General features: G+C 31.5%; 1 protein-coding gene across 3 annotated transcripts; it reads left to right on the top strand.

Moving 5' to 3' along the window:
• Positions 1-1,633: 1,633 nt before the first annotated feature.
• Positions 1,634-23,261, top strand: LOC123293208 (protein PRRC2C-like). 3 transcript variants are annotated; one of them, XM_044873944.1, is made up of 12 exons: positions 1,634-1,787; positions 4,265-4,411; positions 6,546-6,827; positions 7,320-7,970; positions 8,689-9,029; positions 9,845-13,047; positions 14,719-16,032; positions 16,516-17,126; positions 17,484-18,090; positions 18,448-18,801; positions 20,705-21,022; positions 22,875-23,261. In XM_044873944.1, exons 2-12 carry the CDS (start codon positions 4,319-4,321, stop codon positions 23,111-23,113), a joined length of 8,013 nt encoding a protein of 2,670 aa, XP_044729879.1. In that variant the 5' UTR covers positions 1,634-1,787; positions 4,265-4,318; the 3' UTR covers positions 23,114-23,261. The 3 variants fall into 3 exon arrangements, with proteins under 3 accessions (XP_044729879.1, XP_044729880.1, XP_044729881.1); XM_044873945.1 differs by having other exon boundaries at positions 20,705-21,038; positions 22,875-23,053; XM_044873946.1 differs by lacking the exon at positions 22,875-23,261 and having other exon boundaries at positions 20,719-20,910.
• The last annotated feature ends 237 nt before the right edge of the window (positions 23,262-23,498 follow it).

The raw sequence follows: 23,498 nt of genomic DNA, 5'->3' as shown, positions 1-23,498 counted from the left end.
ATAATAATCCTTATTTTTTATGAAAAATTATTTTGTGTTTTGTTATCTACATATCATGATTAATCATTAGAAACTTTTATTTCTTAGTGGACAAAAGTCTATTATGTATACTACTTAAATATGAAGTCTACATAATTAATCCCTATTTATAGCAAATATTTTAAAAAGAGATGGAAAATTGTTCATCCAAAACCTGTCTTATAATTTATCTTCCTTAAACACTTGGAATAAATATCCACGCAATTAAAAGTGGTTTGAATTATTATATTCGAAATCTGATGGATAGATTTTGAGAACAAAATGGCGAACGGGAAATTCTTTCAAGATTTGTAAGCAACAGTTTAAGAAGATGGTTGAAGAGAATTTATTAAAAGAAATGGTTTGATTGTAAAACGATAGGGTTAAAATTACTTTTAAAAGATATTATTTATCTCTAACTGCAAAAAGATAACTTTTTGAAGTAAAATGCAATATGGTTATTTTAATCATTAATTTATAAAATAATTTATAGTAAAAATAAAAGTGTTTTATATTTATGTTTCGTATATTAATTTTCCTAGTAATTAAAATATTTTCGCTGAGTAGATACTCATTCTTCAACAACTCTTTGTTAAAAAATTCGTTTTTAGATCTATTATTGCTCTGCTCTTCATATGACATTAAATGTTCATGTGTGCAACAGTTAACAATTTTATTTTCTAAAACATCGATTTCTTGACAGATTGACCCAAAATTGATGTTTAGTGTGCTGTGCTTAAATGTTGTATAGTGTGTTGTGTCCTTCAGGTCATTGTCAGTTTCAAACTATACATGCTTTGTCGACAGCACACAAGTATACAAGTTAAATCCAAACAAGCATTACTAAAAAGTGAAAGGTGTGCACAATAGATTGCGCACCTTAAACGTAACGAGATGATTCGATCACTAGATTTTACTCATAGATATATAACATATAGATAAGAGGATTTCATTTATTGAAATTGGTCGGAATTTGAGATATATAGATATATACTAGTACCACCAAATGAGTGGCTAGAACTAAAAAAAATATTGAGATCTCTATGACGATTATAATCCCGCTTGCGTTGAATGGTTTTATTTAGTTCCTAGTCACTCACACTGAGGCGCTGTTTTACGCCATAAAGATCCTCTATCTATATGTTATATATCTATGAATTCAACACTTTCTATACAGGGTATTTCAACACTTAACTCAGTCAATTGTTTGTTTTTTAATATATTTGCGCTCCTCAATTCTGCTCAGTTCATATATGAATACGGTTTTGCTGTAATCCTGAAAACTTGAATACCACATTAAAGTCATATCTAGCCGTATCCATTCTTTTGATGATTTTGATACATCTTATATCGACGATAAAAATTTAAAATATAAATTGCTGACTATAAATTAAATTCCAAATATTTTTAAATATAATATTGCTATCTAAATACATTTGATCATAATAATATTCATCTATTTGTATTTCAAAATCTTATTAATAATTTTTTTTTAATTTTTGAATAGTTTTATTTTTAATTTTACCACAAAATCGTTTTAGGGATAATTTCTTCATGCAGTTGGTACATATTACATGGTTGGCGTCGTGTGACGTCAGTTTATTGATCGCGGAAGAGTTGCTCGTCTCGGCGTACGCCATCTTGACAAGTGGTGAAAAATAGTGTATAGTTGCAAAAAAAGTATTGAAATCTGTGATCATCCGTCCTAATTTAGATTCAATCGGATTAATTTCCAGTTATATATTATTTACCCATTTGGACGGACCAAGGTAAGTAATTATTTTGTAAAAATTACCGGGATTTTCAATGTATTAGATCTCTATGTTTTTGTCATAGTTTGTAAATGAAAGCCGACTTAAAAATAATATACCGTTATATTAAAAATTATTCAATATTTTGATAATCTTGTACAATTCTTTGAATATTTTTGATATGTATTTTATGTTTATTTTGACCGGCAGAATTATGTAATTTTATTTTATTTTTGATTAATACTTGGCTTGTCACTTTGGGTTGGGCGATTCAACTTTATTAAAAAATTTTTTTTTGATATTTCATTGAATAATTCAATAATCAAATGGTGAAATAAAATAGTTGTAAATTGTAATTTTTATAACGATACGTTTTCAATCAATAATAATGCGTATTTTTGTTTTTTATTAAGCGATCAAGTGATGTTTTATAGTCTTGTATGACATGTCTCGTAATCAAAAGTTCTTTGTTTATGACATTGTGTGCATTTCAGTTGATTTTTTTTTATTTAATTACAAGTGTAAATTAAATATTCTTTCAATTTTTGAATTTACTTATTGTTAATTTTTATCACCAAAATTTTGATTATCAAAAAAATTAAAAAAACAAATAATTGAATTTAATAAGTTCTGTGATACTTATGTGTCATTGACTTCTATGGTCTGTATTTTGGGAGACATCAACTAACGTTTACATCGTAATTTTTTATATTTATTTTGCGTTTTATTTAATTTTTGAATATTTTTTATTGAAAATATTTTGGTTTTATTATTACTTACAAATACAGGTAGATAAATGTTAATTATTTAATTTGTTCATAAGTATTTGAAAATCAGACTTTTGTTATAATAATAAATTTAATTATTTCGTAAATAAATTTTTGCAAGCGTAATTAATAATTAGAGAGCATATGAATTAAATTAGGTATTAATATGCATAAACATACGAAGTGCCCAACTATAGATTATTCGTTTATGTATAAGTCAACATCAAGGTTAAAAATCTAATTTTGGTTTAGATTAAATTTATTGTTATACAAATGAAATAAATGTTTATATTTTAGCCTGGAATTTCGAAAAACGCCTCAATTTACTTCAAATTATATGCACGAATTCTATCTGATATCATAGACACGGTATTTAACGCATTAGAACCAATTTCGAATACTAAATAGACTTAAAAACATTAAAATTTTCGATTACAACTTTCTTTGTGAGAAAGGTTGGCGAGAAATCCTTATAGTACTTGTTGATCTGAGACGAAAAGAGTAAAGTTTTTTTTGAATTATCGAAGCTTGGTAAAGAAAATTAAATATTTTTGACTATGGTGGTGTATATTATAGCGATTGTTGTTTCTTGGATGATAAAGTTTGATTATGGATTGCTATACAACTCGAATTTTCTGACGAAAAGTAAAGTTTTTCGAAATAACGAACTCTGGAAGTTTTTTTTATCTAAAGTGTTATATGTGAATCATGTATTTTATACTTTAAGAATATACGACTATATTTACCATTAAGAGATCTATTTTAGGCGAATCAAATTATATTTTTATCAAAAATAAACATTTGACAAAAAAAAACCATATTTGACCTCGATACCCAAAAAATTTTACATCGTCTTTCTTTTTTGCTAAGTTATCAACTAAGTAATTATTAGAATGACGTATTTTACAAGTCTTAATAACTTAATATCTAGAAAACCAAAACTTTTTTATTGATTTTCGTCTTATCCCCTGGATGAGTTTTTAGGACGTATATCTACGAGTTCTAGGTTCCTATCTATGAGTTCTAAGGACGTATTGTAAATTTTATAAACAAGAAGCTGTATCATGCTTTTGTTGTTGTTAATTTATTGGTTTTTGCATAAATAAAAATAAATTAATAAAAGTTTTTAGAATTTCTGTCGAATTATTTGTAGCTCAAAGCTCCAATTATAATGGGCTATGTATTATCAACAAACAAAAAATAAATAAATAAATAAAATAAGAAAATAATAATAATCCTTAATATAAATCATAAAAGTTTGTTAATGGAAGAATTGTTTTTAGAATAAATTTATCCAATTTCAACCCCCAAAAATTAAAAAAAAAAATTTTTTGAATATTGTTGTTTAGAAAACTGTATGCCAAGTATTTCTGAGATTTGAAATTGATAAAAAATGAAGCGTTTTTCGAATCTCCAAACTTATTTAAACATTGGGAAAATTATAAGTCATAAAAAATAAAAATTATATTCGCATTCAGTTGGGACAATTATTTTTCGAAATATATAAAACTTAAAAGATTAATAAAAATCGTAAAGTCGTACTACTAGCAGTTTATACCGAATCGAATTTCGAATTGATCGATATTTGAAAATACACTTGTCATGTTACTGAATTTTTACAGCTATAGTTAGAATTTTAACAGAACTCAAAAAAATGATAATAATTGTTTCGAAATAAGAAAAATTTTTTAAATATAGTGTTTTTATACGAAACTCTTTTTATTTTAGCAAAAGGGTTCGTTCGCTGGGTCCCGGAGATCTAAATGGTTGCGTGCAGACAGCATGACTACTCTGCCAGGGTTGGCCTCCAAGGGGGAGAAAGGAAAATCCAAGTATCAGAGTCTCGATATCAATAGTTTGTATAGGGTTAGCAGGGTGAGTATTTGATACATTAATTGTTTTAAAATAATTCTCAGTTTAATTTTTATTAATCCTCCACGCAAAAAGGGGTGTTATGAGTTTGACCGCTATGTGTGTGTGTGTGTGTGTGTGTGTGTGTGTGTGTATGTCTGTGGTACCGTAGCTCTTTTCTTTTTTTCTTTTTTTTTTAAAGTTAATTTGATAGAAAGTGTTATTAGCTATGTTTCAAGAAAGTCTGAGGGGAATCGGGATTTTGAAAAGGACTCAGCAAGATAAGATAGGAAAATAGCTTTCTGGGATACTTTTTAAACCCACTTTAAAATTTTCTTAGCTAACTCACATTATTATTTTAATCTTTATTTATTAAACTACATTCATATATACAATTATATTTATGTTGTGGGTGGAGTCGTTAAATGAGAGAGCATTGTTATTAATGCGCATGTCTTTATATGTCATATACTATCCTGGCGCGTATTTAAAACATAATAATTGCCATTTCATAAATATTATTTAATAATTAAACTTTACTAACCTATGATACATGTCTACCGTAAAATATTCCTTGCAAATAAAACATTGTCTAACCATTTTTTAGAATTTTTATACAGAATTAATTAAATAAACAGTAACTATTGAAGCAGCTGACTTTCGTCAATACGATCATGCGCATTGAATATTATGCTCTGTTATTGTGTTTCTATGCCCGCTGTTTGAATATTGTATTGTTGTCTTTGTTAATTTTCTCTGTGAAGCAAAAATGTACGTACTTGGTATACGTTGGGCATATCTAGTAAAATATATGATCTAAGAAGAAAACATATAAACATATATATCTTTCTTATACACATCGTATAATCTATATGTACGCTCTCATACTCATGGATGTAGCATACGAATTTATTTATCAAAAGTGCTATATATATAAATACAACAGGTCCCAGAAGCCTTTTCCACGCATTAAGAAGGTATTTCTTCTAAGGTAAATCAAATACAGAAAAAGAATTAAAGCAAAAGTTGTTCATATCAAAGGTGGGCATCTCATAGAGACCTTGGATCGGAATTTGATGGACTAGCAGCCAAGTAAAAAGGAAAGAATTTTTGACATTAATTACCTACTTTCTTACTAACAGGCGGATATGATTTTAATATGATACGCTTAGTACCTAGGCTAAGCAAAATGGCGCCTGCTAAGTGTCATTTTATTAATACATGATAATCCACAGACTTTATATTCGAGCCCATATCAAGCGAATATTATACCATTCTTTTGACTTACATTTTGGACCCCCTATTTTCAACACCCTTGAAATGTTGCTACCCTATCCAGTAATAAAAGAATTGTCACAATTGGGGACCACTCAGTATAAAGTTATTGGTTGTCTTAAATTTTTTAAAATATATTCGTCGGCATAAGACTTGCCTCCGTTTTGTTTTTTCGTCGGTTAAAAATTGAAATTTTAGACTTGCGTTTCGAAGATTGTTTTTACCGGCTATTTAAGTTGAAATAAAGTCAAATTTTCCTTAAAAAATTGTACTACATTTGTTTACCTTCTCAAAAGTTGCAAAATTCTTACCATATTTTACGTATTGTGTTTTTATTTGTCATATACGATAGAAAAATTTATTTCGATAAAAAATAGAATATGAAGATGTTGTATTAAACGAAATAAGACTAAAAAAAATATACCCTTATGAAATTTTTCGAAAAGGTAGTAAGCTCCCCAATTTTATAACATCCTTAAAAGTCAAATCACCCCCAAAAGTATCGGTTGACTATTCACTTTTAGATGCATCTTTGTGTATAAATTATAACCATCTGATTGTAAGAGATGTGGCCAGACTTTTATTCCTCTTCACTTGAATGAATTTCAAAAAATCCTTTCTTAAAAGACACCTACAGTATAAAATCATTAGATTCTGTCATTAGCGATTTAGACTGGGCGTGGATATATCAGTCGCGACATTGCCTATTCCTCCTCCAGATTATCCCCCCCCCCCCCTGAAATGTTTCTTTCTGATTTTAAATAATATACAAAGATACATTTTGAAAAAATAATCATGAAAATCGGAGCTGTTATTGAGGAATCCCGATTAAAAACATTCATTGATGCGACTATCATTTCAATCGTTTTATTTATTGTTTTAGGGTGAATCATTAGAGCCGCACGCGGCAAAGTCAGCCCTCCCTCGCAAACATGGCATGCAAAGTTTGGGTAAGGTGCCAAGCGCACGTCGCCCTCCTGCAAATTTACCTTCTTTGAAAGCTGAAACTAGTGGAGGCAGTGATTCAACCGCTGTGTCCTTGGTACCTACAACTGGTGGAACACTTGGTTCGACTACTCAAGGCGCTACTTGGGGAAAATCTCCCGTTGAATCATCAAATACAAATAGCGCCCCCACAACAACCACACCACAAAACACTAGTATTGTAAGTATCGTTTTTATTCTAAAAAACAGTTTTTTTTAAATTGAATCTAATATTGAAGGTGAATTTTATTTTCGATAAATTTTTGTATCATAAAAAAGTTTGCCAAAATTCAGTTTCCATTTTAATCTTGGCAAAGGTCTTATAGTGGTGTAAAAATAGCTTAAAACAATAAATTTGGACCACTACTTGTTAGTAAATGTGCTATTCAAAATGGCGGATCCAGCATGGCAGTCTCTTTAGGGAAATATTGAACAAAAGTAAACTGAAATCTCTCTTCGAAAATAAAAGTTGGAAATTCAAAATTTCGAATCCAATAAGTCGGCTGTTAAGGAAGAGGTTGCTTCATGATTTTGGTGTAAAAGAGATTATATTTGTTCTGCCAATTCGAAATGTTTCAATTTTCACTTCAGTAATGAAATAAAACGACTTTCAAAATTACTAAGTAGAAATTTTAGTTCAAATTCATTAAACTTTTTTTACTTCATAATTTAGTCACCGGTCAAAGCAACAACAGGCCCAGGCGGGCTAACTCCACACCAGGCGGCTATTGCTATTCCTGTTACAAATACAATTCTTCCACAACCAAAACAACAGCAACATCAACAACAGCAGCAGCAGCAGCAACAACAGCAGCAGCAGCAACAACAACAACCAATACAACAACAGCAACAACAACAATTACAACATCCAAATACTGGTATTCCCAGTGGAAATCAAATTCAATCACCTCCTAGTGGCGGTACTACTCCATCTGTAGAAAGCAGACCAGTTACTTACTCAACACAGTCACACGATAATAAATCATGGAGTGCTGTAATGAGCGGCTCAGATATCCCGGGTGGTGGTCAACCACCACCATATCAGAGTGCACAATTTCAACACGAATTCCCAAGTTTGTCAGGGAATGCAGATACTGCGGAGAACGTAGCCCCCGCCACCGTACAGAGAAGTGGCGCCGACACCCAATATGGTCCTGGACCCAGCTTGCGCCCACAGACCGAAGGGTCGTGGATGCAAGGAGGTTGTGGGGGCCCAGGAGGGGCGCCAGAGGTGGGCAGCTCGGTACAGCAGGGCTCGGTCCCGGTCGGCCACCACATGCTACAGCAGCCGCTCCCACAGTTTCGAGGAGTAATACCACCTTTTGTAAGTATTTTAAGCTTTATATTTATTTCAGTGTGACCACTTTATATTAAGTCATAAAAGAAAGCAAAAATCTGGAATTATATGAAAATACTGGAAGTTATATTTAAAATATCCTTATTTCGTACTTTTTTCTATAATACCATTGGCGATGCTCTTATAAGAAGCTTGAGAATTATTAGATCGCTAATGTATTAGTAACTCCAAAATAGCACTTACAGGCAGATAGATATCAGTCGGTTTTATGAATCATGGGTCATAATTTTTTTTACATTTATGTGACCTGCAATTTGTAATAAAAAATTTAATAAGATTTAACAGCTGCTAATCTCACGATGTGATGAATAATATTCGTAAAATACTTTATGTAACGTTAAAATCTTATATGAATTGATAATTTAAGCTTTAGTTTGTGTCTTAATTGGCTTTAATTTATAGACATACTTCGCTTTTCTGCCCGAAATACACGTACATAATATATTTCAATATTTTGTAATTTTTAAAATAAAATTATTTTAATTCAGGAATCAAAAGAAAAATATGAACAAAAAATGTTATTCAGTCTAGAAATCCTTCTTTGTATTTCATGCAATTTATATTTATGGTCATTCAAAAGCATTTTCTGAAAAATGTATGGTTTTTTTTTATATCAATTTTGAGGTCGTTATATTATTTTCATAAATTAAATCCTTGTTTAATAATTAACCAAAATTTATTTCAGATGTACAAAGGTAATTTTCCGACAAATGCTGGGCCAGCTGGCGGTCCTATGAATCAGTTAACGCAATCACCTGCAGGTAATTTTCATGCAGTTGTGAATTCAAGTGGTGGTGTTGGAATGCCACCTTTACATGGTGGAGCGACACCTCCAATTACTACGGGTGGACCCCGTGGTCAAACTACAAGTAGTAGATACAGAAGTGGACCACAACCAAGTGGACCACCACCTTCTATATTGGATGATCTCGCACAACGTCCAATTATAAAAGAAGAAGATTTAAATCGAATGGATGATATGACCAGAGATGCTGGTTGGGCAGCAAATGATGACATTGATTATAAGTAAGGAATGATTTTATAATTTTCTTTGGGTATAAATAAAATTTAGAACGTTCCCAAAAAAAAGAGTGCATGAAAATATTTGAGATATAAGTTTCAAATTTTGAGAGTGGATTCTGTTAGAACTTGGATTATTGACGAAAATGAAGAGTAAAATTTTTCGTTTTTGAAATATTGACGCTTAAAGATTTATAGAAGAAATATTTATTTTTCTCTTATTATAATTTTATCTATAGGAAAATATATTCATGTTTTGAACTAGTAAATATTAATTTTCCAAATTAATCTTAAGAAAATTAGTCTTGTTACATAATAAAGCACACTTTTAAAAACACTTCAATAAAGGATTGATATGGATTTTCATTCGAATCGTTCTGATCTAAAGTTCTCACGGCCACAAAATTTTTTATCGGGTAGTTTTCGAGCTACGGATTATCAAAGCTACACATAGTTAATTCTCATCGATTTAAAAATGATTCTGAGCAAACGTAATTTTTTGGGAACGTCCTTAAATAAACTTATCTTCTTATTTAAATTTACTATGTATCTAGACGAAAAGACCGATCAAATAAGATCGAAAAAATTTTCTATTGTTTATTTTTGTAATTATATTGAGATGAAAAAAAAGTATTAAGACCCTAGGCTGGAAATTTAATGCATAGTTGTTAAATTTACTATTTGTAATCTGTTTGTTGTTGTTTCAAAATGGAAGCTAAGATTAAACGAAGTTTCATGAGCTGCTTATATTTCACTTTCTCTAGATTAAAATGAATTCATTTATTATTCTTAACCTCTTAATTAATTTTTTTTTGTTTTAGTCAAAAACTTGCATTTAGTGATGATGAAACAGTTCCTGAATCTGAATCCCGGAAAGAAAGTGTTCGACAAAGTTCATTACCTCCAAAAGAGTCTGAAAAACCACACGATCCACATGCCGATAGTAAATTACAAGCATCTTCACGTGGATGGAGTTCATCAAGAAATATACCACAACCACAAGATCAACGCAATCCACCACAATCAGCTGGTGGCCAATCAAGTTCACGTAGTGGTAGCCGTTCTAATGAAGATGATGAACTATGGATACAACGTAGAAAACAGCCATCAGAAGAAGTGGCATTAGCAGTAGAACGTGCTAAGAAACGTAAAGAGGAAGAAGAAAAACGTTTTCGGCTAGAACAACGTGAAGCAGCTAATAAAAAATTAGAAGAATTAGATAGAAGAATTAAAGAAAAACAAACAATCGATGGAAAAACATTCGAAGAATCGCAAGGAACCATTAATCCTGCTGTTGTCCCACCACAAATTATAACTCCAGTTCCAATACCAGTACCCGATTGGGAGAAAGACCGTGAAACACGGGAACGAGAAAGAGACCGTGATCGTGACCGTGAATGCGATCGTGAGCGTGAACGTGATAGTGATCGTGAAAGGGAAAATGTGCGGGATAGAGAAACTGAAAATGTACGTAGTGGTGTATCACATGGTTTATCAGAATTCCGACAATTGACACAAATTGAAGGAAGGAACTTACATAGAAATGAGCAAAGAAATACATCTGATCGTGGAAGTGATCGTGATTCACAAAGATCGGATGTGAATGTTAATCGAGCTGATAGAGAACGTGATCGTGATCGTGATATGCGTGAACAACGGGAAAATCGGGAAGCACCCAATTTTTCAAGACAATTCCAAGTGAATCTTCCACCACGTTTTCAACGAGCTTTTCAACAACAAGAACGACAACGAGCTCCAGGTGGTACAGCAAGTCCACAGCTACCACCGGCTACAAAACCACCTAGCCAACAACAACAACAACAACAGCAGCAATCAAACTCTAACTCAAATGTACCGTTTGTTCAACAGTACGATCCACGATGGATCCAATCTCAAAATTCTAGACGATATCGTAATGATTCCGATATTGATGATGATCAACATCGTGATACAAGACGTGATCGTTATACTCCAGACGATAATCGTTATAGACAACATAATATGCCTCCTACACATCGTTCATATGTTGAATCCGGTTCTAGAAAATCAAATTCATCATCAGACAGTCGAGATGTTCAATATAAAGATAATCGCGATTCGCGTGAACGAGACGTTAGAGACAATCGTTATTATGACGATTATAATAGAAACAATTATCGCAATAGTCAAGAATATGATTATGATAAACGGGATAATCGTGATGATAGTGATCGAAAAGAACGTGATCGCGATAGACAACAATTTGATGACATGAATCGTGATCATGAAAGAGATCGTGATCATCGTGAAATTAGTCGCCAAGATAGTAACGAATATCGTGATGATAATCGTCGCGAATTTGTTGATCGAAGTAGTCGATCAGAAGATATCAGAGATATTGATCGTCATCGTAACGTTGAAGATAATCGTCGCTCACATCAGTATGACCGCGATGATCGCATCAGAGACATGGATCGATTGCCATCTAGAGATGATAATCGTTATAGGGATGAACGTCCTCAACGACCAGATAGCCGTGATTCAAGGGCATCAAAAGAATCACGTCATTCGCGTGATTCAATGCGTGATCTAGAATATACTGGGTCATGGGCAGATGAAAGAGCACCATTTGAAGAAGAGAAACGCAAAGACAGTTATAGAGAAGAACGAGGTGATCGGCGAGTACCCGGTCCTATTACTCGTGAAAAAATGGAAGCTGATGAATTACGTAGTGAGAAACGTAATTTAACACAATTAAAACGTTCAACTTCCGGACAAAGTTTGGATAAAAAACCTGAAATGAAAAAGATTGACGAAAAAGTGAATGACCGCAAAACGCCTGCTGACGATGACGATTGGGTTGTACCAAAAAAAGAAACAACACCAATACGTTCTAGTATTGAAAATATTAATTCTCCAAAAGCATGGGCTGATGCTATATCACCTAGTACCATAGCTGTTGAAAATGTGGCTCCTGTTGAAAATGTTGAAAATGAAAAATCAAGTAATGATAAAAGTATTGAAATAAAGGAAGAAATTACTGATAATTCAAATAAAATCGATAAAGATACACACGATAGTATTAAAGATAAGGATGACAAACGAAATACTCGTAACACGTCACATAATCGAGGAGGGGGTGGGCGCGATAATAGAAATAATCGATGGAGTGGATCTGGTGGTTATAATGTGTATCGTGGTTGGAGTGGATCTGGTAGCAGTAGTGGTCGTGATGGTGGCGGTCGACGTGGACAACAAGTACGAATGGGCCACAGACCGTCATCATCCCGAAGTAGTGATTGGAAACAAACTGATTCCGAATTATCAGGTGACGAAATATCTGCATCAAATGAAAGTAGCAAGGACGATCGACGATCACATAGAAGTCCGATTCGCAAAGCTGATAAGGACGAAAAAAATTTAGAAGTGAAACAAGAGAAAACAAACGTAAATGTAACATCTGATCGGCGATTTGATAAACGTAATTATGAATCATCACGTCCCTCAAGTGGTAGCAGTCGAGAAGGTTACATTCCACGAGGTGAGCCTTCTCGGCGTGGACGTGGTAATTTTCGGTCAACACGAGGTGGAACTGGTAGTAAAAGAATGGATGGCTATGGTCCTCCAACGACCAAAAGTCCATTCAGTCAACAATCACAATCTCAATTTGAAAGTGAGAAAAAGGTGAATTCCGGTGATGAAATTGGAGGTGAAATTCTTTCATCTGATGAAAAAACCAAATTAAAACAGCAAGCATTATCAGCTGGAATAATTGGAAGTTCAAGAACACAATCAAAAAATACAAATGTGCCACCACGTATGCAACGTAAATCAGATACAGAATCAACATCTTCACGGCGTGATAAAAGTCGTGGACATTCTGGCAGTCGGAAACAACGATCAAATAAAAATTCTGATGAATATGGTGAAACAACATCGGATAATAATTCCGATACAGAAAGTGAACGCAAAGATGTGCGTAATGGAAGAAAAATTAGTGTTGGAAGTAAAAGCGGTTCAAATTCATCAACACAACAAACTCAAGGTAATTTTAACTTCTCACGCTTCGCTATCAATCAGGGGTGTCGCCAACCAATATGCCAAAGAGGGGTAACCTGAAAGATGCAGAAAATGAATTATTAAAAAAAAATTTTGAATCGACATTTTTCTAAAACTGCTAAAAAAGCTTAACTGCTTTGCTTAATTTATTGAAATTTAAAGCAAACGTAATAATTTTTTAAGATTATACATTTATTAATAATATTTCTTCTTTATCTTATGCAAAACGACTCTCAATAGCCGCATACACCGATTAAAGTGACGGACGAACCGACTGTATATAAATTGCAAAATACTGTAAAACTTCAATCTATTATTCTCTTCATATATCAATGCTTTCACACTAGCTTTTAGATCGCGAATTTATTTTTACAGTAGCATTTGGGTATATAATATGAACGATGAAGCGTTTTCTTTCATACAATCGCCAATAAAAATTATAATTGTTGGACAACGTTAATTAAACATACCAACATAGCATTAATTATTAATTTGACAAGTCAAAGTATATTAGAATAAAAACTCGAAAATAGTAGTGTTTTAAAATTAGACCAATTGTATAATTATTTCATTTACCAGAAATGCTATTTGATCAATGAAAATAAAAGTTTGAATTCAGTAGAATATTACATTTTTAAATCAAATGAGTAGACTTTGAATTATTTTGTAGAGGGGGCAGGTGCCCCTACCTCCTCCCTTGGCGACGCCCATGTTATCAATTAATATGTGGCTTTTTTTAAATTTAAGAATACAAACATACCCACACAAGAAGATATTAATATTTCATGGTTATTACACACTACTTTATCAATATAATTTTATGGATATTTCTGTCAGATTGTAAACTGGTTACAAAAAAAAAACACTCCAACTAGCGCTAACTAAACACTTATTAACGAAAATCAACTTATTGCGCTATATTAGTTCATCTTGGTCGAGTAAGCACGGGTTGGGCTGGTATATGACCCTTTTTTGGAAGTTAGTTTTACTAGTTAGTTTACAATCTGACGGAAATTATAATATTACGATAACATATATATGATTTACATTGAAAATTGGAAAATACTATTTTCTAACAAATTTAATAAAAAATTTCTAATGCAATAAGTTTATTATTGTGATTATTCAAAATTTTATTTGATATTTACTATACCAATTACATGTAAACAATTGAAAAATAGTCATATTTTATATAAAACGTGTGATTTATTAAAAATCTCATAAGAGGGCAGCGATGCGTGATCGATTCAGTTGTGTTTCCTCCGCCTATTTTGCACACAACGAATAATGAATTTACTGAATGAGATTCTCTCTTTTAGATCCTTGATTTTAGTTATCTAATCACTTCTATAGTAATCGTGGAATTTTTCGAACCCTTTAATTTTAAATAAGGTTATAATAATAGTATAAGATCTTGAATAATAAAAAAATGCAACTAATAAAAAATTTGTGGAAATAACTTTCCTTTTTTTTTCCTTCTTTTTTTTTTTTTTTTTTTTAAATTAAAAAGTCTAAAATAGATGAAATCAGAATAGATAGAAATAAAAAATTAAAAACAAAAATAAATTTTGCTCGTACTGATGAGTTTTAATATCTAAAGTAAATCTGTTGGCTTTTCTATAATAAATATAAATATACTATTTGCATTTCTTTGTAGGATCTCAAACACAACGACAAAATTCAAATAACTCAACAGTATCAAACAATTCAAATCGAAGTCGATCCGGTTCACAAACAATAACATCATCAACGACATCTCGTGCACCAGGTGCTGAGAAACGTTCTAACAATACATACCAAGGGCGTTCATCAAATCAATCAAACCGTCAAAATTCTGGTAGTAATTTACGTAGTTCACAATCCGTGTCCAAACCAAAAGACGGCAGTGGAACCACAGTAAACCGTGTCGATGAAATTCAATTAAATGATCCAAACACATTAACAAATGCACTTTCAGATTTGAAAGTAACATCAAAAGATCCAAAAAAAGAAGAGGATCATCAAGATATGAATAGTGAAGATGTTGGTGAAGACGGTTTTCAAGAAGTGCGTAGTAAAAAAAATGTGAAACCACAAAAGGATGAAAATATTAAACAAATGACAACAAAAAAAGAAACAAAAGATACAAATCGTACTACTTCAGTCACAAAGTCAACGACAGTAACAATAAATAAATCAAATGGCCCAATTACATCAACATCGTCTGCGAACATTCCACCATTGTTAGGTACACCAGTAAATCCACCAAATAAGAGTCAGTTTGATCGTCCACGCCAAAAGAATGTACCACCACGATTTATACGACAACGTGAAAGTCGCATACATAAAGCACAACAAATGCAACAAGGTGGTGGGGGTAATGTTATGTGTGATGTTAATGAAATGAATAAAATTAATCAAAATGTTAGTTTATATTCAGTAAAAGAACCAATGACTCAACAAATGAATGCTTGGGACAAGAATACTCATCAAGATTCGCTAAATATAGCAATTGATAAATGTGGTGTAGATTTAGAACATCAATCGGGTACATCAAGTCAACGCAGCAGTCCCAATACAGATAATAAAAGTTTAAAACTTCAAGATAAGTCTGTATTAGATGGTAGTACACCGCCAGTTAATACAATTATTTTTGAAAATACAAACTATAAATCACCCGGTGATTTAAAAACTAAATTTAATAATCATGTTAAAAATTCAACACAGCAACAGCAACGTGGTGGGGGTAGTAATAGTGGTGGTGGTGGAGGAGGGATTGATAAAAATCGCACAATAAATAAACTAGATGATAATGATATTGATAATCAAACAATGTTAGCATTTAATAAGCCAATTAATGAAATGATTGACAAGAAACCAGAACCGATACAATTACCATTGTCGTTTAATAAAGCAGCGGAAGATTCTGCTGACATGAAATTAGATTTTAATTTCGACTCAGATTTAACACAGTTAACGGATGACAAAAAAGGTGATTATTTAGTTTGATTATTAGTATTTCTAAATAAAACCCAATCAATTTGACTTATAAACAAAAATTATATTACCCTTTAAAGTATATCTCGAGCCATTACAATTTAGACGCAATACACATCGGTAAAAAACTAAGTAATGATGATCAAGTGAGTTGCTAAGTGAGTCACTAAAAAAAAAAACTAATACAAGGTATATATGATAGTGACTGCACTGTCACCAAGTTTCAAAGTGACTAACTAAGCTACTCTGCCGGCCATGAAACGATCCAACTAAAGTACCTGATCACAGATTCGATTTCGTTAATAAATTTAAATAATTTGTAGATATTTTTTTTGTATAAAATTTTCTAAGCTATAAAAAAAGTAGATTCCGACCATATATTTTGCAAATTAAAGCGACTATTAGGGAGAAATATATTTTTAAAATTAATTCATTGGAATAATAAATGAGAAATATTGACTTAAATTTATTTTTGAAGGTTTAGGAGGTTTGCCACGTTCCATTCATGCAATGACAAGTAATACAACAATATCACCATCAACAGCAGAACTCAATTTAAAAATTGCATCAGTGAAAAAAGTATGGGAGAAAAGTATGCCACCAGTATTAGAACATAATGTGACCACTGAAGAAGGTACTATTAACACAACAGCAAACTTTGCAACATTAGATCCAGCGTCAGCATTCAGTAAAAGTAATGAACCAAGTGATGAAACCCACCATGAAGTTTACAGTCCATCACCAAGTCATGTAACAAATAATAGTACAAATGTATGTAAAGTAAAACCTACACAACAAGCAGCGACCGGTAATGGAACTGGTGGTGTAGTACCCACAGTTGGTGGTGTTACCACACAACATCATATTGGAACATCACCAAGTACAGGAGTTGTACCACCAACAGTTGCACCAAGTCATATTGGTGGCCCAACTGCTGTTACGCAAAATACTGGAACTGGACAACAACCAACTGGTGGTAATCATCTAGGATCTGGTCATCCATTGAGTCCACCACCCGTACAAGTGATGGGTATTAGTCAACAACCTCCTCAAGCTTATACTGGAGCTAATCAACATATTAATTATCAGGTTGGTTTTATTTACTTTTTATGCCTAGTAAAGATATAACAATTAAAATTAAAATTAAAATTCTGCAAATGACTCTACAAAAGTTGATAATTGTATTAATCGTATTTGTTAGACTTGTTTTGTCCAGGTTACAAAATGTAATAAAGCATTTTCTAAAAAACTATAAATTATAGGGAGTTGAAAATTTATCTATTTCAACAATTAACTCTATCAATTGTTTTTCACTAATTTTAAATAAATAAACAGTCCATGATCAATATTTATATTTTAATTCTTCATCATTACCCTTCGAATTGTAATTATCTAAAAAATGAGTTTAATAATTTAAGTAACTAACTGAAATTTGAATTTTTACAGCCAAATTTGGCAGGGAATGCACCATACGGTGGAATGTCAGCAATACCATCACCGCCAACAGTACAATTTAATATATCACCACATCCGACACAGGGTAGTTTATATGGAGCATTTCAAATGGATCAAAGTCGTTCACAATTCTCACAATTTCCCGCACCATATGGTATTGGTCAAACGGCATCAACACCATATAATGCACCACAATCAATGTATTTACAAACAGGACCACCACACCCACCAAATGCTCAACCGCCACCGGACGTGTATCAAAATTTAACATCACCTTATAGAATGGCAGCCACAGGACCTTTTGGTCAATCACAACAAATCAATAATAATCCGAGTACTGTTTTAATATCATCCACATCAAATTCATTAATGTCAGCTAGTGTTAAACCATCCTCGCAACAAATTGGTGCAATTGGAACAAAAGCAGGAGCAATTGGACAAGGATATGGAGCACAATCGCAACAAGGAGGACAAGTTTATTTACCATATGATCCTACGCTACCACCCAGCTATATGCGTGGTCCGGGAGGTCCTGTGCAAAGTAGTGTGGTTCCTGCACAAATTCAGCCATCAAATTCATATTATTCAGCGAATGCGGGTATGTAAATTAGTTCAGTAGGTTATATATTTTTTGTTACAAAACACAAGTACAAGGATTATACTTCCTTCTTCAAAAAAAACTTTAAATTTAGCAAGTATATTATTATACCATTTGTAATATAAATTTTATTTAAAAATCGTAAAATTGAAGGAGATAGTTGAATTCGAAATTGAAATAAAGGGTAATACTTTCTAGGTACTGGAAGTAAATTTATGCAAATTAAAATTTACTTCAAAATTTCAACAAATATTTTTGAGTGTGTAAAATTTAAAACATGGCGAAAAAATTGTTTCATAGTTTTCATCCAACAATTTAAGTAAAATATTGGACTAATAAATTCTTAAAAATTTACAGGAGCTCAAACAGGGTTTTATCAACAAGCAAGTAATTCAGCATTACCATCAGCGCCGCCATTACATCAACATCAAACAAGTTTTGGATTACAAAATAACGTGTTTAGTAATCATAGTGGTTCAAGTGGAACATTACAAAATTTTGGATCACAATTTTTAACTGCACCTTTACAAATGGCTGCAGCGGCCGCAGCCATTGCCCAACAGCAATATCGTACTCAACAGGGTAATGTTAGTGGATTAAATACACCTGGTGGTCCAAATGCTCAACAACAACAACAAAATACTAGGCAACAACAATTAAAATCACCAGGAGGTCAAGCTCAAGATATGTTTACGTCTGTCCTAAATTCAGGTATGTGTCAACATCAAAAATATTGAATGAGCCTGTCCATCAATTTATCTTTGTACTCATATAATAATTAGAAATAAGTAAATATAAATCACATGTATTAGATGATTTTCAGTCATAAAAATGGAAATTTTTTAAAAATAAATTAAAATTAAGTATTAATACTGCTTTTGTTGTCCATCCTTTTGATGTCACTCACTATAATAATTCAACAGAGCACGCGCAAGACTTTTTTTCAACTTTAATAGATCGTTGCTAGGTTGGTAAACAGTAAATATTTATAATGTTTTTTAAACATAATGATCATTAGAGCTTATTTTCGTGAATTATATTTAATGTTTATTATTTCATCTCACTGACATTTTGTTATCAACTTCAAAAAGAAAAATAATACCTTCCAAGCTGTGAAAATAATACTAGAATTATTCGGGTGGAAACATATATACCAAGGAATACCTTTCATGTAGGATATACAAGATATCCTGTATACATCAAACAAAATTTAAACTTTCTATAAGCCTTAATAGTCTGAGAGACGGTGTAGGAGACCTTCACCCAATTGATAACCAGATGAGACATATTTTTTATGAAATTTTTTTGATTCTTAAACACGACTATGCTTGTCTATCGAAAAGTATACATGGCAGTTTTTAATTAAATTAATTTTAATCATTTTTTTTCCATAATGATTTTTTGCAGCCAAGCCTATATCATTATTTTCGTAAATTAATTACCTTTCTTCTGGTACCAATTTCGATTGGTTAACAGAGATATAGGTGTAGTTACCTATATTGTCCAATCGAAGTTGGTATCAGAAGAAAGACAAAATTGTTTGCCTGTAAAAAACCGTTACGAAAAAAATTTTATTAACAGTAATTCAATTTAAAATATCACCACGCATAGGATTAAAAAAAAATTAATTTTTAATATCACCAGTAAAAAACACACAGAGTAAAAAAACCTCATCCTTATTCGAGAATGATTTGAGGACGCCGAGAAGGATAAAGAAGCTAGACAAAGACGTGGAAAAAGAAACATAGTAGAGCTATAAAGCGGAATAAAAAAAAATCAAGTTAAAAAATAAATTTTGGTGGACAGGCTCGTAGTACTTGTTATTACTGGAGCTAACTAATAGGGCTAAAATTAATCTAATATTTGTTAGAGTTTCTTATCAACGAGGTACTAGTTGAAGAAAATAAGTTTCCTTAAACATACTCCAAACACTAGCTACATAGAGAGTGTGAGAATAAGATCGAATATTACGTATCACATCACCTATAAATTCACACTGTTATTTATTTTTACTCTTGTTACCAAATAAGAGAAACGGCTAAAATCTTAATAAATCCGTCATGATTTCAAAAATTTTAAAGCTTAAATCTCCAACATCTTTTGTTTAATTCTCAAACAAAGTGCACATTATTGAACATATTTATTAAAAAATAATAACAAACATCTTGTAATTTTTCTCTTCGGTACATACTGCGCGAGACGTATCTCAAATTCTGTAATTTGTGCCATCTTTTTCGATTTTCATTTTTGCATTTTTTAAATTCGAATTTAATATTTAATTTGTATTATATGTGGAGTAGCTTCACTTTCTTTTATAATTTCGTGTAAATATTAAGAGATAATTTTAGTAAGAACCGTTTCCATCCAGTTTTTGATAATAAAAATCGTTTAAACTTAATAAAATTAAAATCAAAACTAATACTAAAACTTTCTTTGACTTGAATCTTTGATTTTATTTAGAAATTAGCTTATGATTCCAAAAGATAATTACACAAACTAGATTAATTTTACATTGTATTATGTGATTAAGTAACATTCAATCATATTCAAATATAGTATAAATTTAAATATATGTGTATATATATATACAAAATATTTCAACAATCCCAATTAGTTTTTCAACAACAGCAACAACAACAACAACAAAATAATCGACAAGCGCAAAATAATATGAATATGGCGGCGGTTGGTGGACGGTCACAGCAATTGAATGCTCAAGTACCACCTGGAACATCACGTTATCCAGCCCCAATACAAAGGCCTGTATCTATACAACAAACACCAGTTGCAATGTCTGGTGGTAACAACAATAATAACAACTCACAACGGGGAGGTCATCGTGGCGGTAATCCACAATCTGGAGCACAATCACAGAATCGATCACAAACCGGTGGATCGAGACAACAACAGTATTATGGAGGAGGAGGACAAAGTGAGTTCTCTAATAGGTATTATTTAATATTATAATTAAATAAAGTGAACGTCCGTATATTTACGCTACATATTTAATGTGGGGCTTGGTCTTTTGGTGAATTGGTTACGAGAAATTTGTATTCTTTTCTATGAATCGTTGGACGCCTTCTGTATGCTTTTATCTGACTCTATTTCGGGCCTTCAAGAACTGCTTTTATGAAAATCAACTTAAAAAGATTCACCTTTTTGCTAAATTTATATAAAATAAAAATCAAAGCTTGGTTTTCTATCAGCTTTATGTAACATATTCTATCTGGGGATTTGAATGCAAATACATTACAATTTTGGTAATCCATACTATCAGCAACTCTCACGGCTACAAAAAAGTACGACAGAAGGCAAATTAAGATGATTCATTAAGTTCTGCGTTGGAGAAATCATCGTTGAAATATGAATGCTCTAGCTTAATGTAAAATATTTATCGTAACTTAACATAGGAATCTACTGTCAGAAATTTGTTTGAGAAATTTTAACACATTAAGCTTGCAAAACGTTTAGAAACGGCATATTTATTCAAGTTATATTAGAAATGTTTGTGGGGATAAATTATTCGTGAGAAAATAGAAATTTATCAGGTGGAATTCCTTCGTGGAACTTTTATCAGGTAGAACTCCACAAATACAATTGTAAGGTCGAATTCGACTTTACCGAAGGATATTTAAATGCTCCTTTAATACATTATTCAAAACTTGACTTGAAGTGTAAGGTGCGATTAACAATTTCCATCATGTAAGACCACGTACGAAATTCGTTAATAATATGCACATTAAAAATATGTGTTGACATTAATAGAAGAAACTTTCCTGAAGAAGATAATCGAATTTCATCGATTATTTCCGAGATATGTACTCCAGCGCAGATTGACTAACGTTAACTTATTTTTTCCCTTATTGACTATATGCATTAATGGTTCATGTAGCATTATAGCTTTTTACACGCACATACACTCGTTGTTCATACGATCCATTCATTTTGTATGAATTTCATATGTTGTGCTAGATTAAATGAGAAGTTTTCGCTAACACCACTGCAAGAACATTTATCGTTCAATGAGTGGAGTTTGATAGTAGGCTTCCCAACATTATTTATATTCGACAAAAACATTCATTGTAAAAGAAGTTTTTGTTTCAAATTTTGTATTTTAGAACTTAGAACGTAAATTTTGGTACACATTTATTTTCTACAATTGGGTTGTTGAATAAAAAAAATAATAATTTTTTTATTTTATTTTAATTGTTTATCATAAATAATTTTGAACTTAGCCAAGAAAATTTTTTAATGTTATGTATAATTAAATATAGTTAATTTAAAAAAGAATTCACAGATTACAAATGTTATTTGGACACAGTAAATTTTCTTTGGGCGTTTTCGTTTCTCTTTTGAAAAGTTTTTTAAAACTGTTACTTTCATATTATTATGAAAAAATAAAAACAGTTATAAGCGATTTTTCGGTTTTTGTCCAAAAAAAATTTTATTTATCAACTCATTTGCGTCTATTTTACACATTTAAATTTTTCTAATATTACTTGAAAAGTTTATAATTAACCAAGGTTATTTATCTCATTAATGATATATCGAATCACAACTTCCAGGGACTCTTTGATTTTTGATCTCAAATAAAGAGAGGTCTCTGATCGAGAAGTGTTCAAAAAGTAAGAAGAGTAAATCTTGATATGCCTTTCTATATAAAAAAGGGAAGAATGTTCACTTTTCATTAAAATTTTTTGTTAATATTGTGTGATAAAGGGGAGGGGATTAAACAAAACAAATTTCAGTATAAATTTAATTAACATATTACAAAAATATTTTAGGCGGTACAGTGACACCATCACAAGAAAAAACTGAAGAAATCAAACTGAATAATACGAACTCATCAAGTAATGTTGTATCAAATGCAGTGACAAACAACATACCATCAAATACAAATACAGCAAATTTAACAACAAAAGTAAATAGTGCATCTAGTGCTCAAAATTCATCCGGTTCATCAGCAAATGATACTGCAAAAGATGTACAAAGCACTAAAGACGAAACATCAAAAGCGGAATGATTTATTTATATTTAGAAACAACAGCTGTTGTACTACAATATTTAAACAACAAAAATAAACCACGCACTGGGTATTTATTGTTTTACTGCGCCGTGTGACCACGAAAACTGATGAAAATAAAATATATATGAATTTCGTGGTCTTAAAAAAAAACGAGTGAATTGGGATTATAAATATATACCGATTCACAGTTCAAAATGATTTCCTAGTTGGAGGTACTGGGAGTTTGAACACACCAGATCGGTGTTTAAAAACAAAAAATAGTATATGATGTAAAATTGTGAAATACGATTTATTTTGTAAGATAAAATGCTTTATATATATACATATATATAAACCTATATATATATATTATTTGGTGGAATTTCTTCTAAACATGATGTTA

This window comes from Chrysoperla carnea, chromosome 2 (genome assembly GCF_905475395.1).
Source record: "Chrysoperla carnea chromosome 2, inChrCarn1.1, whole genome shotgun sequence".
Lineage (NCBI taxonomy): Eukaryota > Metazoa > Arthropoda > Insecta > Neuroptera > Chrysopidae > Chrysoperla > Chrysoperla carnea.
The sequence above is the reverse complement of the archived record's forward strand: the minus strand, read 5'-3'. Positions and strand labels throughout refer to the sequence as shown.

Excerpts from the sequence above, each read along its gene's own strand:
- LOC123293208 (XM_044873944.1), top strand. The coding sequence starts at position 4,319 with ATGACTACTCTGCCAGGGTTGGCCTCCAAGGGGGAGAAAGGAAAATCC. Across the intron at positions 7,971-8,688 it reads GAGGAGTAATACCACCTTTT|ATGTACAAAGGTAATTTTCC; the intron begins GTAAGTATTTTA and ends AATTTATTTCAG. Across the intron at positions 16,033-16,515 it reads GTTAACGGATGACAAAAAAG|GTTTAGGAGGTTTGCCACGT; the intron begins GTGATTATTTAG and ends TTATTTTTGAAG.